General features: G+C 53.5%; 1 protein-coding gene across 1 annotated transcript; it reads left to right on the top strand.

Moving 5' to 3' along the window:
* The first annotated feature begins 7,319 nt into the window (after nt 1-7,319).
* OAZ2 (ornithine decarboxylase antizyme 2) lies at nt 7,320-20,577 on the top strand. Its single transcript, XM_032195209.1, is given in 6 exon segments — nt 7,320-7,392; nt 10,391-10,466; nt 10,468-10,548; nt 15,550-15,725; nt 17,437-17,522; nt 19,097-20,577. Coding segments are annotated over 6 exon segments (573 nt in total). The 5' UTR covers nt 7,320-7,372; the 3' UTR covers nt 19,231-20,577.
* Nucleotides 20,578-20,779: the final 202 nt, after the last annotated feature.

Raw genomic sequence — 20,779 nt, 5'->3', positions numbered from 1 at the left:
GCGTACGCTGTGGAGTGTAGCTTTTGGTACCGTATTTGGGAAAGCCTTCCGTGAAGGTATCTCATGGAGCTTTTTATCAGGGTTTCAAAGGACTGCAGAGAGCCTGCTCACAAATCCCTTCCTCAGATGTTTGGTGGGCATTTTCTGAAGTTCTTCCATGCGAAATATTTAGGCTGTTCCCAAGCTCACGTTTTCTGGGCAGCTGGAATCGGAGCCCCAAGACTACAGGCTGCATGTGGAGACAACAGCCCTGCAGCCCACACGTGCACAGATTTGGGTCACACCTGTAAAGGAGAGAGGTCCCTGGGGATATTTTTAGATGTCGGCTCTTGAAGAAAAGGTTTTTGGTTTCCCAGGGACTCCTCCGCAGCTGATGCACCTGCAACACAAAGGTGTTTCTGTCCCAAGTCTGCGCAAAGCCGTGCAGAGCCCGGAGAGGCCCTTTTCCTGTCTCCCCCTCATTTCTTTCCTCTCTCCATTCTTCGTGCAAAGCTTTGTTCAAACAACACTTCCCAGGAACAAGGAGCACTGCAAGGTAATCAGCACGAGAAGTTTTGGCATCTGAACGTGTTCTGAGCTGAGAAACCCTCAACCCGTTTTCCATTGCTCTTCTAACAATGCTGGAAAACAATGCTCAGCACACACCCCTGCAGAGAACCCGCCAGCGAGAGCGCTCACACGAGACGGGGCAGGCGCTGCACGGCGGGTGGGCGCGGGCAGCAGAGCACCCAGCCTCACCCCAGGCACGTACAGGCACCCGTGGCTGCTCTGCGAGGCAAACGAGTGGAGGAACGGGCCCCTCTCCTAGGAGGAGAGGCTGAGAGAGCTGGGGCTGCGATCAGATGGCCTCCAGAGGTGCCATCCAGCCTCAACCACTCTGTGAGATGTGATGGTGATCCTCCTCTCCCCACCCGGCTTGGTGCATTCATGCAGTGACAGCCCCTGGAGGGTCTGCAGGCTTCTCGGCAAGATAAAAAACCAGAGCCACTCATCATCACCTGTCTTAAAAGGAACCCACAAGAGGAACAGACGTTTCACTTCTCCAGGCTACAAGAGGGCTCTTCCTCTCTGCATGCCTGAGCAGTGATTTCTGGGATTGTTTCAAGTCAAGAATGCGATTTTATAAAAGTAATTTAAATTGCATCTTAAAAAAAAAAAAAAAAAAAAAAAAAAAAAAAAAAAAAAAAAAACTCGGAATATAGCAACTGTGAAACACTAGTAAAAGTGAATTTGGTGGTTTGGAGATGGCCAATAGAAAAGCTTGTATTGCACCAAGCAATTTAGCTGTGTCATGAATAAACAATCAGCCTGTCCCACTTAGGAAAATATCCATTAAGCCTTAAAGAAGAAAATTCTAGGAGACAAGTACCGATGCCTCTTTATTCTCATTCATACTAAAAACATCCAGGGAGCAGCTTTAACAGGATTTAGAAAATATAAGGGAGCCCATCTCAAGAAAATCAGCAACTTCATGGTTAGCCACAGACCAGAGTCAGAAGCCACGTTTTGGCTCCCAGGCTGCGAGCGAGGCGTGCAACTTTGCAGGACAATTTTCCTCTCTGTGCCTCTGTTCCCAAGCGATCCGGAGGGCGAACACACAGCCAGCCTCAGCGGGGAGCCCTGAGCGATTTCACTGAGCCTGCAAATTCCTGTGGGGCCACAAAAACATGAGCTTTACGAATCCAACCGCACGGGAACAGCAAGGCACCGAGCAGAAGCCCTTGCACGTGCAGAAAGCCACGAGAGAGATGAATCTGAGCACACAGGTCTGGGGGTTTGCAGAGAGCACGTCCCCGAGCTCACACGTGCACAGGCAACATGGAAAAAGAGGAACGGTGTTACCCTCTCCAGAGCAGTGCACGGGATGGGACAGAGGCAAGATTGGGGAAATATCTGGATACGAGACCTCAGCTGCAGCCTCGGAGTGATCCAGAGCATGAAAACAGGCCCGGACACATTATTATGGGGGTGTAGAATTGAGAAAAACAATATTATTACAGCAAACAGAGGAGGTGCTTTGCCTGGACAGGTCCTTGAGCTCCTCGGCTCTTTGTTTCCAGCAGCTTCACCGCCAGCTCGGGAGGTGTCAGCAGGCAGGCGCTCTGCAAACCCCTGGTCCTGCAGCCATCAGGCTGCCCAGGCCACACAAAGCACCACCTCACGTCCCTGAAACCCGGCCCCCAGCACCAAAACAGAAGTAAAAACAGCTTCTGAGTGAGCCTCGTTGTGCCAGTGTGGAGAACACGGTACAGCCTGGTTTGGGCTAAGATCTGACAGCTCGATTAGAAACACCTCGTGCTCCGCTCAGCCCAGCTTCACACTGCATTGAAAAGTGGCCAAGAGGAGACCCCTGACAGCGCCTGTTGCTCCCCAGGGACAGCAAGCGGAGCTGCGTGTTCCCAGCTCACATGTGGATGCCTGAAGAGAGGTGCACCGAAGCCTGTCGTGCCTGTGTTAAACGAACAAGGGAGTGGAGATGTGCCAGGAAGGATGAGCTCATTGCAAAAATAATTGAAAGGGCTTTTACAAGAATCAATACAAAGACCTAGCTGGCTTCAGATGCGCAACGTGCCAGCAGCAAGACACCTCCTCACAGCCCCTGCCTGCTTTCCCTTATTGTCCATGCCACCTCCACCAGCCTTTTTGCCTTCTGACAGCCACAGCATTTCCTTCACACCCATCGGTGTGCAACGCAAACAGGCAGCTTGCTTGGCATTAGCTGGAGGCACACGCGTGTTTCTGTAACGCCAGGAACCACGTTCCTGGGTTTACATTTTTAACAAAATCAGCTTTCCAAATGCCTCCTTTTCCCTGAGCAGGTCTCTGCAGCAAAGCACCCCTCTCTCTTTGTTACCAGTTTACCCTCAGCTGTTTCCCCAAGGCTGATCGTTGGTGCTTGGGGCCAGCCACCAGACCCTGTGCCGAGAGGTTTGGGCCAGCTCTGGGAGTGCGACCTACTCCGTGAGCAGCCAGGGAAAAAGGGCTCTGGGCACACAAGAGAGGGGATGCCAAAATGATGCAGAGGAGAAGCTTTGGGCATCCTCCTGTCCTGGCAAGGCAAGGCAGAGAAACACAGAAGCCTTTATTCTGACTGAGAGAGGAGCGAGCTAACCTTGCATTGCTGCCGGCCAACTGCTCTCGGCTGACGCAGCCACAAGCTGGGAGCCACATGCCCAAACCTCGCACCTACACGTTCCTGTCTTTGCTGCAGGCTCTGTACTTCATGGCTTACTTTTTCCATCACGCCCCGTTCCCAGGTTGTGTTATGCCAGGCAATCACGGGAGAAGGAACTGTCTTTTTCCAGTATTTGAGGAAAAACCCTGCCCGCCTCTCCAGGGCAACCCATCCCAACGCTTTGCACAGGTTTGCTGGGGACTTGCTCCGGCATGTGTCTCAGCATCTCACCCCATGACCACCCCATCGATTCAAGCAGAGCCCTCGCTGGTGTCTGCAAAGGTGCTGGGGCTGGCCCAGAGCATCTTCACAGGGCGTGGGGCTCATCACGGATACACAAGATCACGATGGACCATCTTGTGGTGGGTCTTGTCTCCTGCTCTCATCCCTGTGATGCCATCCAGCTCCTTTTTCTTCCCTGCCCATGTCCTAAATTTGTGCTGCACGACATGACCTGCGCTTGGTGCTGATGCAGGAAGAGGGATGATGCCTCCTCCCAGCACAGCAGAGGAAGGCCAGCCGTTGCCATGATGTCCACGTTCTTCTTCTGCCTGCTCGAGCTCTCGGATGTACCCGTATCGCCTCTGCTAAGCTTGAAGCTCAGCGTGCTCTGAGACAACACGTTCCTTGACCTGCTTTTCTCTCATCACTAATTCACACCCAGCAGATTTTCAACTTAGCTCATGCATGAACTCTTCACTGGCACCACTTAGTGGCTAAGTAACCAATTCTGAAAAAGCTCATTAAAAAATGAAAGCCATCGACGGCAGCGGCGTGCCTCAGTTCTGACCCCCAGCTCCAGGCAGGGAATCAACTCCACACGATGGAAACGTGAAGGAACAGCACAACGCTGTACCAGCACAGCCTGCTTCAGCCATTAAAAGCCATCTCTGGGGCTGACACTCACATGAAAACCTCGAGACGTGATTCCAGGCTCCCAGCTGTGCAGACGGACTGGCTTCCATGAACTTGTCCGCGGCTCACCCAGAAACACGGGGAGCCAAAATCAGGTGTCAGGAGCGCTGCTGGTGCTGCTACAGCTGTAACATGATCCAGACGTGTCGGCACAGGAAGGCTGAGCTGGCAGCGGGCTGGGAGAATCGAGGTATGAAAACAAAATTCCCTGGCAGCGTGTTTTTTTTTTTTTCTCCTAGCAAAACAAGATCCTAATGTAGAAAAAGAGCAATCACAGGAGCGGGGATGAAAAGGCTGCTGTCGAAAACATAATTACATTCCCAGATGCCTTTTCAGCCCTAAAAAGTTCTGAATGACATGTTTCTAAGGATGTTTTTTTTAAATAACTACACGTGATTCATTCCGTGGAAAGCTACCAACCTTTTTCCATCTTCATTTTGAAGCCTCTGGAAGTGTTTTTGAGTAGACAACACCCTTCCAGCACAGGCAGCGAGGCCAGGTGGCTGTGGGTCCCAAGGGACAGGCTCGGAGGCTCCAAAGATGAGGGCAGAGCCAAGGGAAAGGCAGCCGGTACCCACCGGGGGAAGAAGAAGAGGAAAGGGCTACAGCTTCCCTGGTGCCCTGCCTTATCTGAGCGGCTGCATCTCCGCGAGGTCAGCAGGAGACCCGGTGACTGCATTGCCACGGAGCCGCTCAGAGGGGGTGAAGGCGCTCCCAGACGTTTCTCACACGAACTCGAGGACAGCGCGGCCGGGACTGCCGCCAAGGCAGAGCACAGAGCGAATGTCCAAGGGACCGCCTGTCCCGCAGGGACCCGCTGTCCTCCTCAGGCCCCAGCATCTGGGCAACATCTCTGCTGTCAGCCCCATATGCAAGGAGGCTGTGACCACGCAGCTGTCCTCCTGTCCCCTTCTCCTCGTCCGCCTCCACCTAGTGTCTTCTGGCTCAGGCAGCTCCACGAGGTGCTCCACGAGGATCCGTTCCGCATCTGGAACCTGGGATAATTGACCCTAAAACCGGCATGATGAACAGCAAGGTTATTCAGCCCTACCTTGGACTGGCTGCAGCACAAGAAGCGTTCCCAGGCCAGGAGAAGATAGAGGAGAACCAGGCAGTGCTCTGCTGGAGTGCCATGCAGGATGCTGTGCTAAAATAATGCACTCTGGGACCTGGGAAGCTGCCAGCAACTGGATTTTATTTGAGAAGTAAAAATGGAGAGAAGGGTGACGGCTCACCAGGAAGAAGGGTGGTGGTGCCCGGCAGAGCCTCACAGCTCTTTGGCCAGGACAGCAAACAAGGGACAGCAGAAACACCCTAAGCACAGCAGCGGTGCCCAGCTTTGCAGAGCAGGCGAAGGGAAAAGCCACAAGAGCCACAAAAACCACTGGCAGGCACCAAGTGCCTCGGGAGCCAGGCTGGGGGAAGAGTCCAAGCAGCACGTCTCCGCTCTGCAAAACATCCAGAGGTGTGGGAATTACAGACACAGGCATGCTACAGACACGGGCACATGCAGGCAGAGACACCCGAACCGTCTCAGCAAAGCGTTTGGAGAGCTGCAAGCAGCCGCCAGAGACCTCATGCTCGGCAAGCCTTCCTTGGCGCAGATGGGGACACGAAGGGACACGCAATAAAACCCTTCCCGGGGGATACAAAAATAATACCGTGTACATTCCAGCTTCCCGAACAACAATCGCCTGAGAAGCAGGCACTGTGGGAAAGTCTCGGCTCGCTTTTCCTGGGTATTATAAATAGAATTACGGCTGCGAGGCCATTTAATGGGCTCCGTTTGAACTCGGGCCCTGGCGGGAGGCCAGCTCCCTGCACAACAGCTGGCCCCTTCTTGACAAACCAAAACACGCGTGCGGCGGCGCTGGGAACCAGGAAGCCCCGACCGAGCGCTGCCCGTCAGACCCCGCAGGCTACGGGCCCGCAGATGAGGACAAGAAGGCACGGGGGCGGGCGGGCAGGTGTGAGGTTTCCCAAGATGTTCTCCAGCTTGCGTCTCAAAGGCTTGAAGAACTTCTCTTCCAGACGGCTGCCCGCTTCCTGAGCCCCCCGCAGCCTGCAGCTTGCTCTCCAGGCTCCATGTCTGTGCCCAAAGGGCTGTCGGTGCCGTTCCTTTAGGGGATGCCGCTCATCACGAGAGCCCGCAGAGCCCTGCAGCGGGCAGCTCAGCACACTGGTGTCCGCGTTCCTCTTGTCCTGCTTCACACTCCTACCCCTCCGTAGGTCTGTACGTCCTCAGACCATGTCGGAAGGAGCATTTGCATACCCCAAGCAGGGTATCACACAGCTCAGCCAGTGGCAGGGGCTGCAGACACCACCCGGGCCCAACTACTTCACAGATTGCTCAGAGTGGTTGAGGTTGGAGGCACCTCGGGGTCCATCTGTGCCCACCCCTGGTCGAGCAGGGACACCTGGAACAAGTCGCCCAGGGCCACGTCCAGGTGGGGTGTGAAATCTCCCGGGAGGGAGGCTCCACAACCTCCCTGATCAGCTCGGTCACCCACACAGTAAAAAAGCACGTCCTGACATTCACAGGGCACCCCCTGCCCTCCAGCTTGTGCCCAGCGCCTCTCATCCCGGCACCGGGCACATCAGGAGAGAGCCTGGCTCCCCAGCCGTGTCTCACACCCCACAAAACCCTTGCAGAAAGCCCTCCCTGCAGCAACCCCGGGCTGCTCCACGGGCTGGAGGGGCTCGGAGCCACCTCAGCACAGCACCACACAGCCCCAGGGCACACCATGTACCCCTGCACGGGGACGGGGGCTGCTGGATGGGTGCAGGGCAGTGCCACAAGGCGACCATGGGGCTGGGGCTCCCCTCATGAAGGAATGCTGAGGGCGCTCAGCCTGCAGAAGGGGAGGCTCTGGGGTGAGCTCGTGGTGGCCTTTCAGTACTGGAAGGGGTCTTGTGAAACACATGGAGAGGGACTCCTCCCTCAGATATCGACAGGGGTGTGTGTGTGGTTTTTAACTAAAACAGAGGGGATTTAGGCCAGAAGGATGAGGAGAGGGGAGAGCGAGCGCAGCGCGCATGCGCCACGCGCCTTTGTTTGGGGCGGCGGCGCTACCCAGCGGGCCCGGCGCGCGGGACCGGGGGGGGGGGGCGGTGGGCGTGGCCTCGACAAAATGGGCGTGGCCTCGCGCGGGGAAAAGGGGGCGTGGCGCGGGGGGGAGGGGGCGTGGCGCGGCGCGCGGCGGGGTCAGTCGGAGCGCGGCGGCGGCGGAGGGCGGAGGTGCGGAGCGGAGCGGAGCCCAGCGCAGCCGGAGGCAGCCGAGGATGATAAACACCCAGGACAGGTGCGCGGCCTGGCTCGGCTCGGCTCGGCTCGGCTCGGCTTCTCGGTGGGCCGCCGCTGCTGAGCTCGGGGAGCCCCGGCCGGGTGGGCCCGGAGGGCCGCGGCCTTCCCCCGGCGGAGGCGGGCAGGGGGCGGCCGGGCCCCGTGTGCGGGCAGCGCCCTGCGGGGCGGCTCCGAGCACGGGGGGTGCGCGGGCATCCCCTCGGGGGGCTCCCCAGGGCCGCTGGGGCTGTCCCCGAGCCCCTCAGCCCGGCGGTGAAGGGCTGCGGGGGGTGTGGGGCCGGCACTGGGCTGTGCGGGGTGTTTGCAGGGTGTTTGTGGGGTGTTTGCAGGGTGTTTGTGGGGTGTTTTTTGGGTGCTCCTCTGCTGGGGCTGCTCCGTGCGGGGCTGGCAGCACAGGGGCTTGTTCCTCTGGGCTGTGCTCATCTGCATCCCCAGGGCAGCCTTTAAGAAGCAAACAGGTTTGTTTTTTTAACGCCGAGGGGGCTGCGTGGGTCTGTCCACTTGGCACAAGTCTTCGGCGTAAGGAAAAAAAACAACACCGAACCCACCCAAATGTGGAGCCTCCTGGACCCAGCGGTGCCGGTTGTTGGCATGGACGGAAAGTGGCAGTGGCCTGGAGGTGCTGGGGAGCCGGCGGGAGCAGGCTGAGGAGTGGAGTCGTCGTCCCCTGTGCTGCCCAGGGCCGGGGCACGGCTGTGGGGCTGCTGGCAGCGTGGCGAGTTGAAATGACACCCGCTGGGTGCACTCAGTAGCAGCTCCCGTTTCAGGCAGGACTTGGTGAAGAAGCTCCGGGAGCTGCTGCAGTGCAAGGCGCTCGCTGAGCTCCACGCCTCTTACTCTGAGCTGCTGGAAAGCCAAACGAAGAGGGGCTGCAGCAGATGGGAGCGCAGCCCTCATTTTAAGCTCTAAACGGGGTGCGTCGAGGGACGAGGCTTTGCTGGGCCAGTGCATGAAGTTCTTCGCAGGACTGCTGCCGATGCACATCGGGATGAAGCAAAGCCTCTTAATTTGTGCCCCCTGCACATGCTTGCACCCCGGGGCTGCTTGTAGGGCCCTGCCTGGCTGCAGCTGCAGAGTTTGGTGGGAGGAGAGAGGCAGCGTGCAGGTCTGGGCTAGGCGAAGCCCCAGAGGGCTCAGCGCTTGAAGGGGTCTTGTGTTTTGACTTCTACATGTGCCAGAGGAAGCAAAACTGGGAAGTGCCTTGAGCTGCTTTGCATGAAAACTGCTGCCTCTTTTTTTTTTATTTTTTTTCCCACAACTCCACTTCATTATCCAGCTTCTTGATGCATTGGCTGCAAGTCGGAGAGAGCTATCAATAGTACATTGTTAGCTGGGGGGGTGAGGGAGGAGGGAAGGGAAAAACAAAGCTGCCAACAGCTTTCTGGGGGTGGGGAATTGCACAGCAAAGTGCTTTGTCATGCCTCTCCACATCCACTACTACTGAATACACACTGGTCCATTGATAGCCCCAGTCATGCCATGCGGAGGGACTGTATTAATACGGAGTGCGACTGAGCATGTGTGGAAGGGATTTTGCCCTCAGACATCTTCGATGCGACTGCTTAAGCTCTCTTCTGAGCGTGTCTGAGCAGCCTTTTCTGCAAGCAGCATCGGCTACATGCCACGGCCGCGTGGGAGCACCTCCGGAGAGCCCTGCCTAGCAAACCTGGAGGAGAAGGAAACGCGTGGAGGAAGAATATTTGTGTTTCCTGCAGAAAGATTAGTTCGGTATGAGGTGGACGGACAAGATCTTAGCAGATTCTGCCTGTGTCGTAACCGTGTTGGCAGGCTGTTGGGTTGGGTTTTTTGGCACCCGTAGATGTTTCGGTAGTTTGTTTGCAGCCTGTTGGTGTGTGTGCCCTGCGTGCTGTTCAGGCGGTGCAGCTCAGTGCTGGGTGCTTTGATACTGAGGACTGCCTCGCTCCTGGAGAGGCCCTGGAGTAAAAAAACACCATCCTGGAAGCACCTCAGCTGAGAAGCTTCAGGACAGCCAGCCAGTTGTGAATGCTTCTGCAGAGGCTGTCCCGTACAGCCGTGTTCCTCTGTCAGTTTGCCCATTGAAAACCCTCCCGTTCCCCTTTATTTCTCAGGGAAGCTGTGCCCAGGTGGTGTTTGCATAGCTCTGTGCTGGTGCGTTTCATTGTGGGAATGCTGGAGAACGACTGGCAACTCTGCCTTGCTTCTGCAGGCTTCGGGAGCAGAGTAACCGCTGCTGCCCCGTGCCTTGGCAAAGAGCTTTTATGGTGCTGAGAAAGGAAGCAATGCTCCTGGAGTAAAATAACTTGATTCCATGAATGTGCTGAAAGCTAGAATAGATGTTAAAGCCTGCGTTAGAAGTGATCCTAAAAGAGCATACAGATGAGATCCCAGCAAACTCAAAGACCACAAGGGGAACTCTTTCTTCTTGCGTTAAACTCTTAAAATAGATCTTAGGACACAGTCTGTGGGGTGAGCTTGTAATATTTAGGGTTGGGCTGAAGGATGCTTGTGTGGTGTTTCACGTGCATGTGAGGATGTCAGCTGGGATGCTGCGGAGTACATTCAAGGTATCTGAAGAACCAGCCCTTTCGCCTCCTCCCGGTTTTGAAAATGTGAAACTTAAACCTCCTCCTTCTGGGCCCTGTTGATCTATTTGTAGATATTTGTCTACAGAAAATGTGTGCTCATCTGGTCATGCGTTTCCAGCCATCTGCTATTGGCAGCCTTCCAGGCGTCCCTTATTAGCATGAGGTTGCTCAGCACTCTCTGGGATCTTGGCTGCAAAGCCCCTCCTCCATTTCGAACAGAGCGCTGCCCTTCCCCGACACAGCAGTGCCTGGGCAGCAAAATGTTTTACCAGACACCTCCGGGCACCAAAGGCTCGGCAGCTGCCCCTCACCTCCTGCAGAGGAGCGGGAATACAGGCGGTTTGGGGTTATGGGGAGCTGGATTATCAGAAACTTGGACCCCTGCTAACGTAACCTGGTGTTTTTCTGTTGTCCCTTTTTGTCTTGCAGTAGTATCTTACCTTTGAGTAACTGTCCCCAGCTGCAGTGCTGCAGGCACATCGTTCCAGGGCCTCTGTGGTGCTCCTGATGCCCCTCACCCACTGTCGAAGATCCCCGGTGGGCGAGGGGGTAGCAGGGATCCTTCTCTTTCAGCTCTGATATATAAGGTGAGAAAGATCGGATGTCTAAACAATGCTCCGTGTAACAACTCTGCTCACTTCCTTCCGCAGTCTGATGGGAATAAATGCAAAAGTCTTCAAGGTAATAAATGGGGAGGCTGCTAGCTTTTTCAGCAGCCCTGCTGGCACATGACTGAGCTGCTTGCAGCTCTGCCTTGCTTAAGTATCACCTGTTTGTTAAGAAACTTCTTATCAAAGGTGCGCAGCAAATGACTGGCTAGCCCAGTTCCCAGAGCCTGTTTCAGCTGCTGCCTGCAGAGCTGGCGTTATCAGCACGTGAAGCAACTTCTTGCATGTTATGCAAAAAGAGGAAATGGGAAGCAGAAAGGTGAAATGCTGGGAGAGAAGGGTCGATAAGCTCCTTCCCGTGCCCTGGTCCGGAAGGTAACGCTGCCTGAACCTCACAAAAGCAGGAGGCTCACAAACGGGAACGTTTCTGGAATGCACGCAGAGGGTGAGGCAAGATCGTGGGGTGTTCGTGTCTGCAAACTGGCCTAGGAGTACGTGGGTCTGTGTTGCTTTTTTTCCGTGGCCACCCTCATTCTAAAGGATCTTTCCTCTTGGCCTTCCGATGAATTGGCTCTTTCTGTGGAATAATCAGCACTTGTGCAGCTTCTCTGCGTTACGTTACAGTGCTGCACATCTGTCTCCCTTCTGGGACAGGCACTGTTTTTCCCCAAACCAGGGTGTAAAGTGCTATCAGATGAGGCTGCCTGAATTTCTGCTAAGCTTGCAGATCTGGCTGCTCAGACAGAATTGCTGTCATAGGTGTTAGACTTGATTTTAATTACCCCGTGGGAGGCAAGCAGCCTTCGTATGATGAAAGGATGCAGGCCCTTTCAGGTTGCAGCTACCAAAGTCTCCTGTGGAAACTCATGAGAAACAAGAGACCTCGGGGCTGCTTTCAGAGGAGTTTGCTTTAATGCAGAGCTGGTGAATTTGTAGCATGTGCCTTGCCTGCTTGCCTTGTGAATAAATGTCAAGCTCTAGCCTCTTGATAACAATGTGACATCAGCTTAATGCTGTTGAATTGTCGCAGATGTTAGAGGGATGTGGAGTCCAGAGAGGCAGCAAGCAGCTCGGCTGGCTTCATTTTGCTCAAAGAAAAGACACGAGCAGCTTCAGGAGGGCTCAGGACGTGAGCTGCGTTCTGTCAGGGTCTGATGGATGACAACTAGGTGACCCTGCAACTTCAACTCCTGCAGGCCAAATTTGCCAAACCTCGCGTACACACCAAGCAGGACCAGAGGTGGAAAATAGTCTAGACGTGGAGGAGATGCTGGTGAAAAGAGTCACAGTTTAGAGGCTTTGAAGTATTTGATTTGAGTACAGCCTTGAATCAGCACAGAAGCCTTCGGTGGTGGTGTGTAGGCAGGGCTTGCTGCCTGAGGAGATCTCGTCCAGATAGCTGCTTCTCAGAAGTCAGAACACAACTTCCTCCAGGGTTTTGCTGACAAAACCCACCTTGCCACCAGAGCCTGGCAGGGGATTGGCCCCTTCCTTCATGTAGCTCATCCCAGGGTGGAACAGGTTGTGTTTGTAAACCACCTCCAGCAGTTTAAAGTCCCACCTCTGATGTGGCGATGGGAGAGGGCCTCAAGTTGTGCTGGTGTGGCAGGGGGTTGGTTGGGTGTTAGGAGAAATCCCTTTACTGAAGGCGCTGTGTGGCGTTGGAAGTGGCTGCGTCACCATCCCTGGACATCTCAAGAAACATCTACCTGTAGGGTTTTGTAACGTGGCTTAGTGGTGGACTTGCCAGTGCAAGGTTTGGGGTTGGACTTGTTGATTTTCGGAGGCCGTTTTCCAAGCTGAACAGTTCTGTGACTCTGCCCCTCTCCACAGCTCGCTGAAGGTACGGCAGGTATGGCAGGCTGGGCTTTCCAGCCAGCGTGACCTGGAAAGGCATCTGGGCCCAAAGGCTTAAGTACTTTTTCCAGCTGTGTCAGCTGTTCCAGCTCAAGGGCTGACCTTTCTGAACGCGCCTGCCTCCTCCTGAGCGTGCAGCACAGCGCTCGTGTACAGCAGGGCTATGGATCGGGCAGCTGGGGCTCCTGGTAGCTGTTGGTGTTTTCATTTTAAGGGACTTGATGCTCCACCTTTTATTGAGGGAGCTCTGTAGAGCTGGGAAAGCAATGGTGATGGGAGTCAGTGCTGGGCAGCCAGGAGGGGCTTTGTGCGACGTCCGTGCTCTGGCCAGCAAACTTGGCAGGAGGCTGCAGGTATAGTACATGTGGACAGCAGGCTGCCTGCGGGGGCTTCTGGAGCTGCTTGGCCGTGGCAGAGCTCAGTGTGCATCCCTCCTTCCCTGCCAGCACAGAGGGGCCTCCCTCCGTCCTGATCGGGGTGCTCGAGGAGCGTAACTGGGTTTCGCTTGATGCAAAAACAGGGTTGTGCTTTGAGCAGGTTCCTGGGCTGCTGCTTCCCAGGAACAGCTCCTCTCCTGGGGATCTCGCGAGCTCTATTTTGATACACGGGAATAAAACGCCAGCTGCCCGAGCCAGGCTGCGTAAGCGTAATTCTCACAGAACCAGGGGCACGGCTTCTGTTCATCCCCACGGTTTCGCTGCCTCTGCAATAGCGGGCTGTGTATTGGGGGACTTGGAAAAAGCTCCCAAGGTTGGGAGCCTGGGGAAGGCTTCGAAAGTGCCTGACTTCTGGTTGCAGCAGGGCTACGTGACAGCAGAAAAGCTCTTCCCCTGCTCTCGCAGGCTTCTGCCAGCCTTCCCACACAAACGCACGCGTGTGCCTCCCCCTGCAGCGTGTCAATCCCAGCCTGCTTTACTCAGCTTCCTCGCCCTGTTCTTGTTTTGGTGAAATATGGGAAAAGCATCTGTGAGCCTGTCTCTTCCTTGAGAGAGATCTCTTCTGGAATGGAGATGTTCTCTGCACAGGAAAACAACTAGAAAAGGCTCCCATGAAGTCACCGGTGAAAGATGTGCATAATCCCCTTGTTTTGCTCTGTTTTTAAATTGGCCTCTGCGGTGCAGAGCTCTCGCTGGGCTCAAACCTGAGTCTTTCTGCAGCTCTGCTGTGCCTCGCTCAGCAGCTGTCTGGTTTAACCTCTCCTGGAGCAGCTGCTGGTGGGCTTCTTGCTGCACTGGGCTAAAAACCGTGGTGAAACCTGACGGCAGGCACAACCACACAGGCTCCTTTCAAACTGAATGAATAAACTATTTCCTACAGGATATTTACCCTGATGAAGTGTAAACTTGTTTTGCAGTGGGCCCGCACTCAGCTTTGTGCGCTTCAAACAAACGGCAGCTTCCTCTGCTCCCCTTACCAGAGCCAGGCAGTTCCTGATTTACATGCAGAGCTCCCTCACCGCCAGCATTAACATGCCCACTGCCTTCACCCTTGTCACAGCAGACAAACCAAGGGGCTGGACTGTTTCAGTGTATGTGGTAATAGGGGTTAAACCCCTGGGAAACAGGGCAGAGGAGCCCAGCAATGTTCTCAGAGGGTTTTGCTGAGCGTTGCCCTTTCTGCAATGCTTACACCTTAGTAGGATAAAACACCTGCAGGGCAATATCCCCTGCCCACCCCGTGGCTGTGAGGAGGAATTCTGCAGCCCCAAGCTGCACTAAACGTCCCCAGGTGTGGATGTTACGGTCAGAGATGTGTAGATGTGCCTACAAGGGATTTATCAAGGGCAGTCTGGTGAGGTGCTGCCGTTCTGCACCCAAAGCACTTGTTCTGTTGTCAGCCCAGCTGCTGGTCAGCAGATCAGAGCTCATACTGAGCTGCTCAGTCACTCACCCTGATAAAATACAATGCCCAGAGGCTGGGCGGACCCCTGCCCAGTGACCCTGTGGGTTAAAGCACCTCCCACCCAGGTGTCCCTGAAGCTTGAGAGCAGCACAGGCTTGGCTTCTCCTTCCTGGTTTGCTCTTGCCCGTCAGAGCTGCCCAAGCTGTACAAGCTGTGCGTGGGACAGCGTGCACCAGCCTGCAGCCCAGCACATGGGAACGATTCAGCTTGCGCTGGAGTTGACAGCGTTAACTCTGGAGCCTAATGAATTTCTGTAGTTGTGACACTGGGGCTTTTCGAAGTTAAATGTGGAAGATATTATTGGGCAAGCCAACTGCCTACGGAGACTGCCAGGAGCAGGAATGGCATTTAACCACGGAATTGTTTTCTAGGAACTGCTAAGCTGAATTTGAGGCTGGCTGCACGCTTGTTAGAGAAGCGTTAGAGGGGGACATGTATGTTTGTGGTCTCTGGAAAAAGACTTTGTCACAATTTTCGCATCCGCGTAGCTTCTGTCTATTTTGGGGGTCTCTGTGCTGTGTATTCTCCTCCCTTGTACCGGGAGGCGAGCCATTTGCCATACCAGTTGGTTGTAAAATCTGGGAAAGCAATTTGTGGTCATCCCTTAAACAAAAAGACTGTGCTGGGGACTGGGGAGACAAAAGTGGTCAGGCTGCCACAGCAGATGCTATTGCAGCTCGTCGGTTGTGTTCTTTGAAGGGTAGTTCATGAACCGCTCTCCAAAGATGTGGCTGGGAGCTGCGGTGAATGAATGGACTCTTGCTGCCCAGAAATTGAATAAAATGGGAATATGCAAAGCTGCGTTCTCTTGAACAGAAAAGCATGACTAGAAAATCACTCCAAGGCTGGAATACTCGTTTTGGTGTGTCCCCGAGCCAATGAAAGGGGAAGGGAAAAGTATAATGTTCTCAGTAAAATTATTATAGCATTTATTTTGCATTTGCATCTCCCCTGTCTGTTAGGATGTAGGGTTTTACTTTTCACTCCTATTTCTTTGTTAGGCCAGAACAAAAGCGAGGTGTTCTGGGAAATACAGGCAGCTTAAAACAATAGCTCTTAACCCCTTGTGGGTGTGAGGGGCGCTGAGACTCGGGCATGAGTCTCAGCTCCTTTGCATGTTCACTGAAGCATGGTCTCTTACACTTTTGGTCTGTAGTTTCACGCTTAGTTTTCTTTAACCTTAAAGCCTATTTCACGAGCTCTCCTCCCTCCCCTGTCCAGGACGAGAAGATCACTGTTAACCAAGATGTCCCAGTGCACGAAGGGAAGCCTCATATTGTCCACTTCCAGTACAAGGTCACAGAGGTGAAGACCTCCTCCTGGGATGCAGTGCTCTCGAATCAGAGCCTCTTTGTGGAAATCCCTGACGGATTATTAGCTGATGGAAGCAAAGAAGGGTGAGTTTGGCATCCCGGAGCTGTGCCCACAGGGAGCAGTATTTCTCTTATGCTGGTGATGTTCCATGTGTGGGGAGAACAAGCTGTACATATGTACGGTGCCTCTCTTCCTGATCTGTACAGCTAAAGCACATCTTTGCTGCCTTGTCTTCAGAGAAGAGTCCTGTTACTCCTCCATATGTATTTTTTCCCCCCTTTGGAGATCGTTTGAGACAAGTTACTGTTTTTGAGGTCCTGTGCTAATGAAAAATAAGCAAGAAATGAGTGGAGTGATTCTTTGCATACTTTGTGGAAAATTCTGTTCCGCTGGCCAATTGGCAAGTATTTATTTTGGCAAGTGTCTTCCTCTCTTTCAGGGAAAAACTCCATTATATTGATGTGCTCCTTCTCATCAGTAGGTGGTTCTGCTCTTGGGCTGCTGCCATGCAGGCTTCTGGCTCTGCCAGAATCTGATTTTTCTCTGCTGGCAGAATACGGGAGTGTTTTGTCCAGACAGCTCTGCTCTGGGAAGTTTGTGTAAACGCAGCTTCCAGAGCAGCTACTTCCTGCCAAGTGCTTCGCCAGAGATCTCCGCTGGCAGGGAGCGCTGTAGCATAGATGTGGCTTCACCAGATTCCTGTGCAGAGCTCGCTGAAGCCCTCCTAAATTTCCAAATAGGGTTTACCAGCAAATGGCACAAGCTAATTGCAAAAAAACATCATTGGGCACCTTCAGTAAGTGCCAGTATCCCTGCTGCCTCATGCTCGTCTCCTTGGAATCCGTGTCCAGATAAATGTTTCTGCATAATTTCCGCAGTCAGCCCATAAATCCTTTGGCTGTCCGTGTGCCTGCTCTCCTGGGAGCAGGTTCTTCCGTGGGGGTATTTACCCGCCCAGCTCATCATGACTTAAAGCACGATTTTGCAAGATTATTTTTAGCTAGGTAAAACAGCCTAGTAGAGGCTATAATTAAAGTAGTTCATTACCATATTAACAAAATCCTTGCAAATTTAATCTCCCTCAGTGCGCTCCAGTCTCACTGACTGCTGTTTAATTAGATCTCGATTCGAGCCCTGTTTGTCACTGCTCTAGCAGCCCGCATCGTAAATGGTTACAAGGCCGGCAGCACCACGCGGCTCCCCGGGGCTCGGATGGGGTCAGTGCCACTCTGCTCCCGTCAAGAGAGGGGGCAGAAATAATTTAGCTGGAAGGAAGCTGGGTTTCATGATGCAGCTTCTCAGCTGTGCCATCCAGATAATATGTTCAGGAAACAGCTTTGCCTGTGCACATGCTCCTGCAGCGATGGTTTTCTTTTCTGCCTGGCATGAGCTCTTTTATTTTATTCTATTTTTTTTAAATCTTTACATAACATGCAAAACTTAGAGATCCCGTGTGGTGCCAGGGGAAGGAATGTAAACAGCTGTGATATTCAGCTTCCCACCTCTGAAGGCTCGTATGCAAAACTCCTGGCTGGCGGGGCCGTGCGTGCTGGCAGGCGGGTGCCAAGGACACGGAGCTGTGGGGTGACTTGGTGGAGGACAGCTCTCGGTTTTGCAGGGCTGGACATGAAGGCAGGAAGTCCATTGTTTCAGCACCCATTGTTCGCTGGAAGGTGTCTGTAAACAAGTCATCTTTCTGCCTGACAACATCCAAACAGTTGATAGTGCTCAGTGGCTTCCTCAGGACAGGACTTCCTATAGCTGATGTTCTTTTGTCTTCTTCCTCCTTGGCAGGTTATCAGCTCTGTTGGAATTTGCTGAAGAAAAAATGAAAGTAAACTACGTCTTTATTTGCTTCAGAAAAAGCAGAGAAGATAGAGGTGAGAACTCAGCCCTGCTGGGAGGTTTGCTCCTTAGATCTAAAATGGTGCTGCTGGATCTGTACAAAAATCCGGTCATCCCAGGGCTTCGGGGGACACGTCCTACTGCAGGAATTGTTACGTGCAGAATTTCTGTGGTGTTCTCACAAATCAGAAATGGTTTCTCATGCAGGAAATAAGCCCTGTCTTGAGACTGAGGGAGAGAGAACATCTTGATTTCTCCAGCTGGATATGCTTTACTGTCCTGCAGTTAAATTATTGCTGGTATTCTCAAGGAGAAAGCTGCTCCTGAGTAACTTGGAGTACTTTCCTGTCCAGATAGTGGTTAATAATCCTTCTTGGGTAAGGAGGGAAGGCATTTGGCACCAGGATTCTGTGATTTGCAAGGGGAAACCCAGGAGAAGTTAATACATGGTAAATGAATACTGGTAGCTTGTTGCCCTTGTGCTCATCTGCTTTTTAAAGATCTCCTGGCACTTTTGCCCTTCCTAGACCTACAGGTAATCCTGACCCCGGCTATAGATGCTTAGGGCTTAAGGGGACTGCATTAGGATCTAAAGATAGATGTGTCGGATGAGTGATTAGAGCACGGAAGTTTGAGATTTGTGATGAGGTACCAAGCTACGTACGTGTCACTTCAAATCCTACTAGACGCAGGCTAGTAACCAAGCAATTACCATGGCAGGAATAATTCAAATCTTAATTCTAATTTTACTCTGCTGCTTCGCAAGCTGCACTGCCTTCTCTGAAGTGAAGCACGTTGTTACAGCTAAGCTGTGCTGACCCCAGGAAGCTGTGGCTCCGCATTATGATACCAAGATTAATTTCCAAACAGAGCTCTTGCTCTGGTGTGTCACCAGCAGTAGCTGCATAGGTGACCTCCATGGTGGCTGTTTACAGGGACATCTGATGCTGGGTTTTGCTCGTTTTTAAAAAGCACAGGGAATGTTGCTATTGAACCTGGCTCGTTCGTACGAGCTCTAGAATGCTCCAGACTCTGAGTCTTTGCACAGCTGAAATTCAGCATCGCCTTGAGGGCACATAGGAGCTGCTCTGCGTGACTGTGCAGAGCTCTGAGGCCGATCATCAGGAGGTGTCGCAGAGATGAGGTGCTGTGGCAGGGTGGCTCTCAGGTCACAGGGGAGTGGCTGCTGTAGTAACAAGGGGACACACATCCTGCTAGTGCCACGTAACCTCGCCTCACCCAGGTGAGCATGAGTGGGGCTCCGGGGCTGCAGCTCTCCTGGGGCAACGTGCACAGCTGAGCTGAGGCTGCAGCGAGCTCCAGGTCCTCCTCGTGGAGCCAGCAGATCTCTGACTGCTCCCTGAGCAAGCAGGTTCCCATCTGCTGCTGCACGACCCGCTTTCAGGGCTCAGCGGGTGCTGGGAGCAGCCCCCCAGTTCAGCACAGAACAGAGACATCGGCGTGCAGCTGGTGGGTAACCGGGCGGCTGCCGCAGTGGAGTGCACAGCTCAAGTCCCCCTCTCAGCCAGGAGTGATGGTCATGGCTTGTAGGGCAGCACAGGTACAGAGGATTATTCCTGATGGTAACGGATTTCCTTCTCTTTGGTAGCTCCACTCCTGAAGACGTTCAGCTTCTTGGGCTTTGAAATCGTGAGGCCTGGTCACCCCTCTGTCCCGTCGCGGCCAGATGTGATGTTCATGGTGTACCCCCTGGATCAGAACTCTTCCTCTGACGAAGAATAGTTGCAGCGGGGGACGCGAGTGTGACCTGAAAATGCTTTTGAGGGGAGAGAGGGTTACATCTCCTTTCTTGAGGAAAGGGAAAACAAGCTTCTGTTGGACTGAAACCGCATTTCTCATTGTTAGATTGGCCTGTGTATCCTCAGAGTTGACTATCTCATTGAAACGTGTTGCCTAGAGAACTATATATACACATGTAATCACCAAATAGTAAATGGAAGATGTTTATGAACTGGCATAGGAGCTCTTTACATGCAGCTGTGTGGTGTGTTAGCCTAGAGGCGCCTCATGCCCTGGCCACGTGGGGGCCCGGCAGCGTAGGGGAGCACAGCGGTAGATGCAGCATCAACTCCTTGACTTCTCCACATCAGTGTTGGTTCTTTCCCCATCACCTGATGTGTGGTGTGCGCTCATCTGACCGGCTACCTTTTAATTTTCACTCAGACTCTTAAGTGTAAGGCATGTTTGGGGTGTTAGACACGCGGAGGAGACGTGAGTTAACCTTTAACACTACATTAAAACCCCTGTGCATCTCTGCTTTGGGGCAACCAATGCTGTTTTAACTCATCTAACTTTTTTTTTTTTTTTTTTTTTTTAAAGAAAAACCACAAAACCTTCTTGCTCTTCCAGCTTTTGTTTAAACAGTCTTACTCTGTTCAATGTTACCACTGCACTATCACAGCATTTAATAAAAGGGGCATTCAGATTAACTTCACCCAGCTGGGGCTGCTTATTTAAAAAAGGAACGGAGCCTTTTTCGTGCTGCAATGGTACTCTGCTCTGCTAGGGTCAAGCGAGCGTTTGGAGCGATGCCTCGGGTCTGGGGGAGCGCTCCCTTCACCTGCTGGAGTCGCGCTTTCCGTGGTTCAAAGAGCACTTGAGCCTTGGGGCTCCTTCCCAGGGCGAGGCGAGGGGCTGCCCTCACACCTCTGTCCGGGCCCTTCCAAAGAGAGACGCTCGATCCCCGAGAGGAGCGATCGGCTGTACCCAAAGCCAAGGGAGTCGTGCGGGGGGCAGCTCGCGTTTCACTCGTAGCGCTGGGGAGCGAGGCTGTGCTCTTGTCTTCGTGCCACGTGGACGTAACCTGGCTGGCTTCCTTCGAGCGCCACATGAGAAGGGTGTATTTATAAACTGGGCCCTGGAGCCGTGTCGCGAGCTCTCTTCCTGGCCTGGCTGCTTGCGTGTGGAATTGTCCGTGTGTGCTTTGTTCTGCTCTCACTCTTCTGTGGAGGATTTTGTTAAAAGCTGAAGCCAAGCCATTCCATAAACATCATGGTCAGTGTTTTCTGTCTGGGGGAGAGAGGTGGGGCCGGGCTACGAGTTTGTGTGAATAAATCATCTTAAAGTTTGCGTCTCTTTGCCCTCCTTCCCCTCCAACACAGTGAAACAGGACAGACGTGGGCTCGAGGGGCGAGGAGCTGGGGGCTCTAATCCCTTTTAGAAGGGGACTTTGGGGGGATTTTGGTTTAAGATCAGGTGGTTGCTGTTTGCCCACCTCTGTCTACCCGTCCCTAACCTGCTGGGGTGGGAACGGCTGTTCTCCTTCCATGCT

The sequence above is a fragment of the Aythya fuligula genome, chromosome 11, assembly GCF_009819795.1.
Source record: "Aythya fuligula isolate bAytFul2 chromosome 11, bAytFul2.pri, whole genome shotgun sequence".
NCBI classification, from domain to species: Eukaryota; Metazoa; Chordata; class Aves; order Anseriformes; family Anatidae; genus Aythya; species Aythya fuligula.
This window is presented reverse-complemented; position numbering and strand designations above follow the sequence as displayed.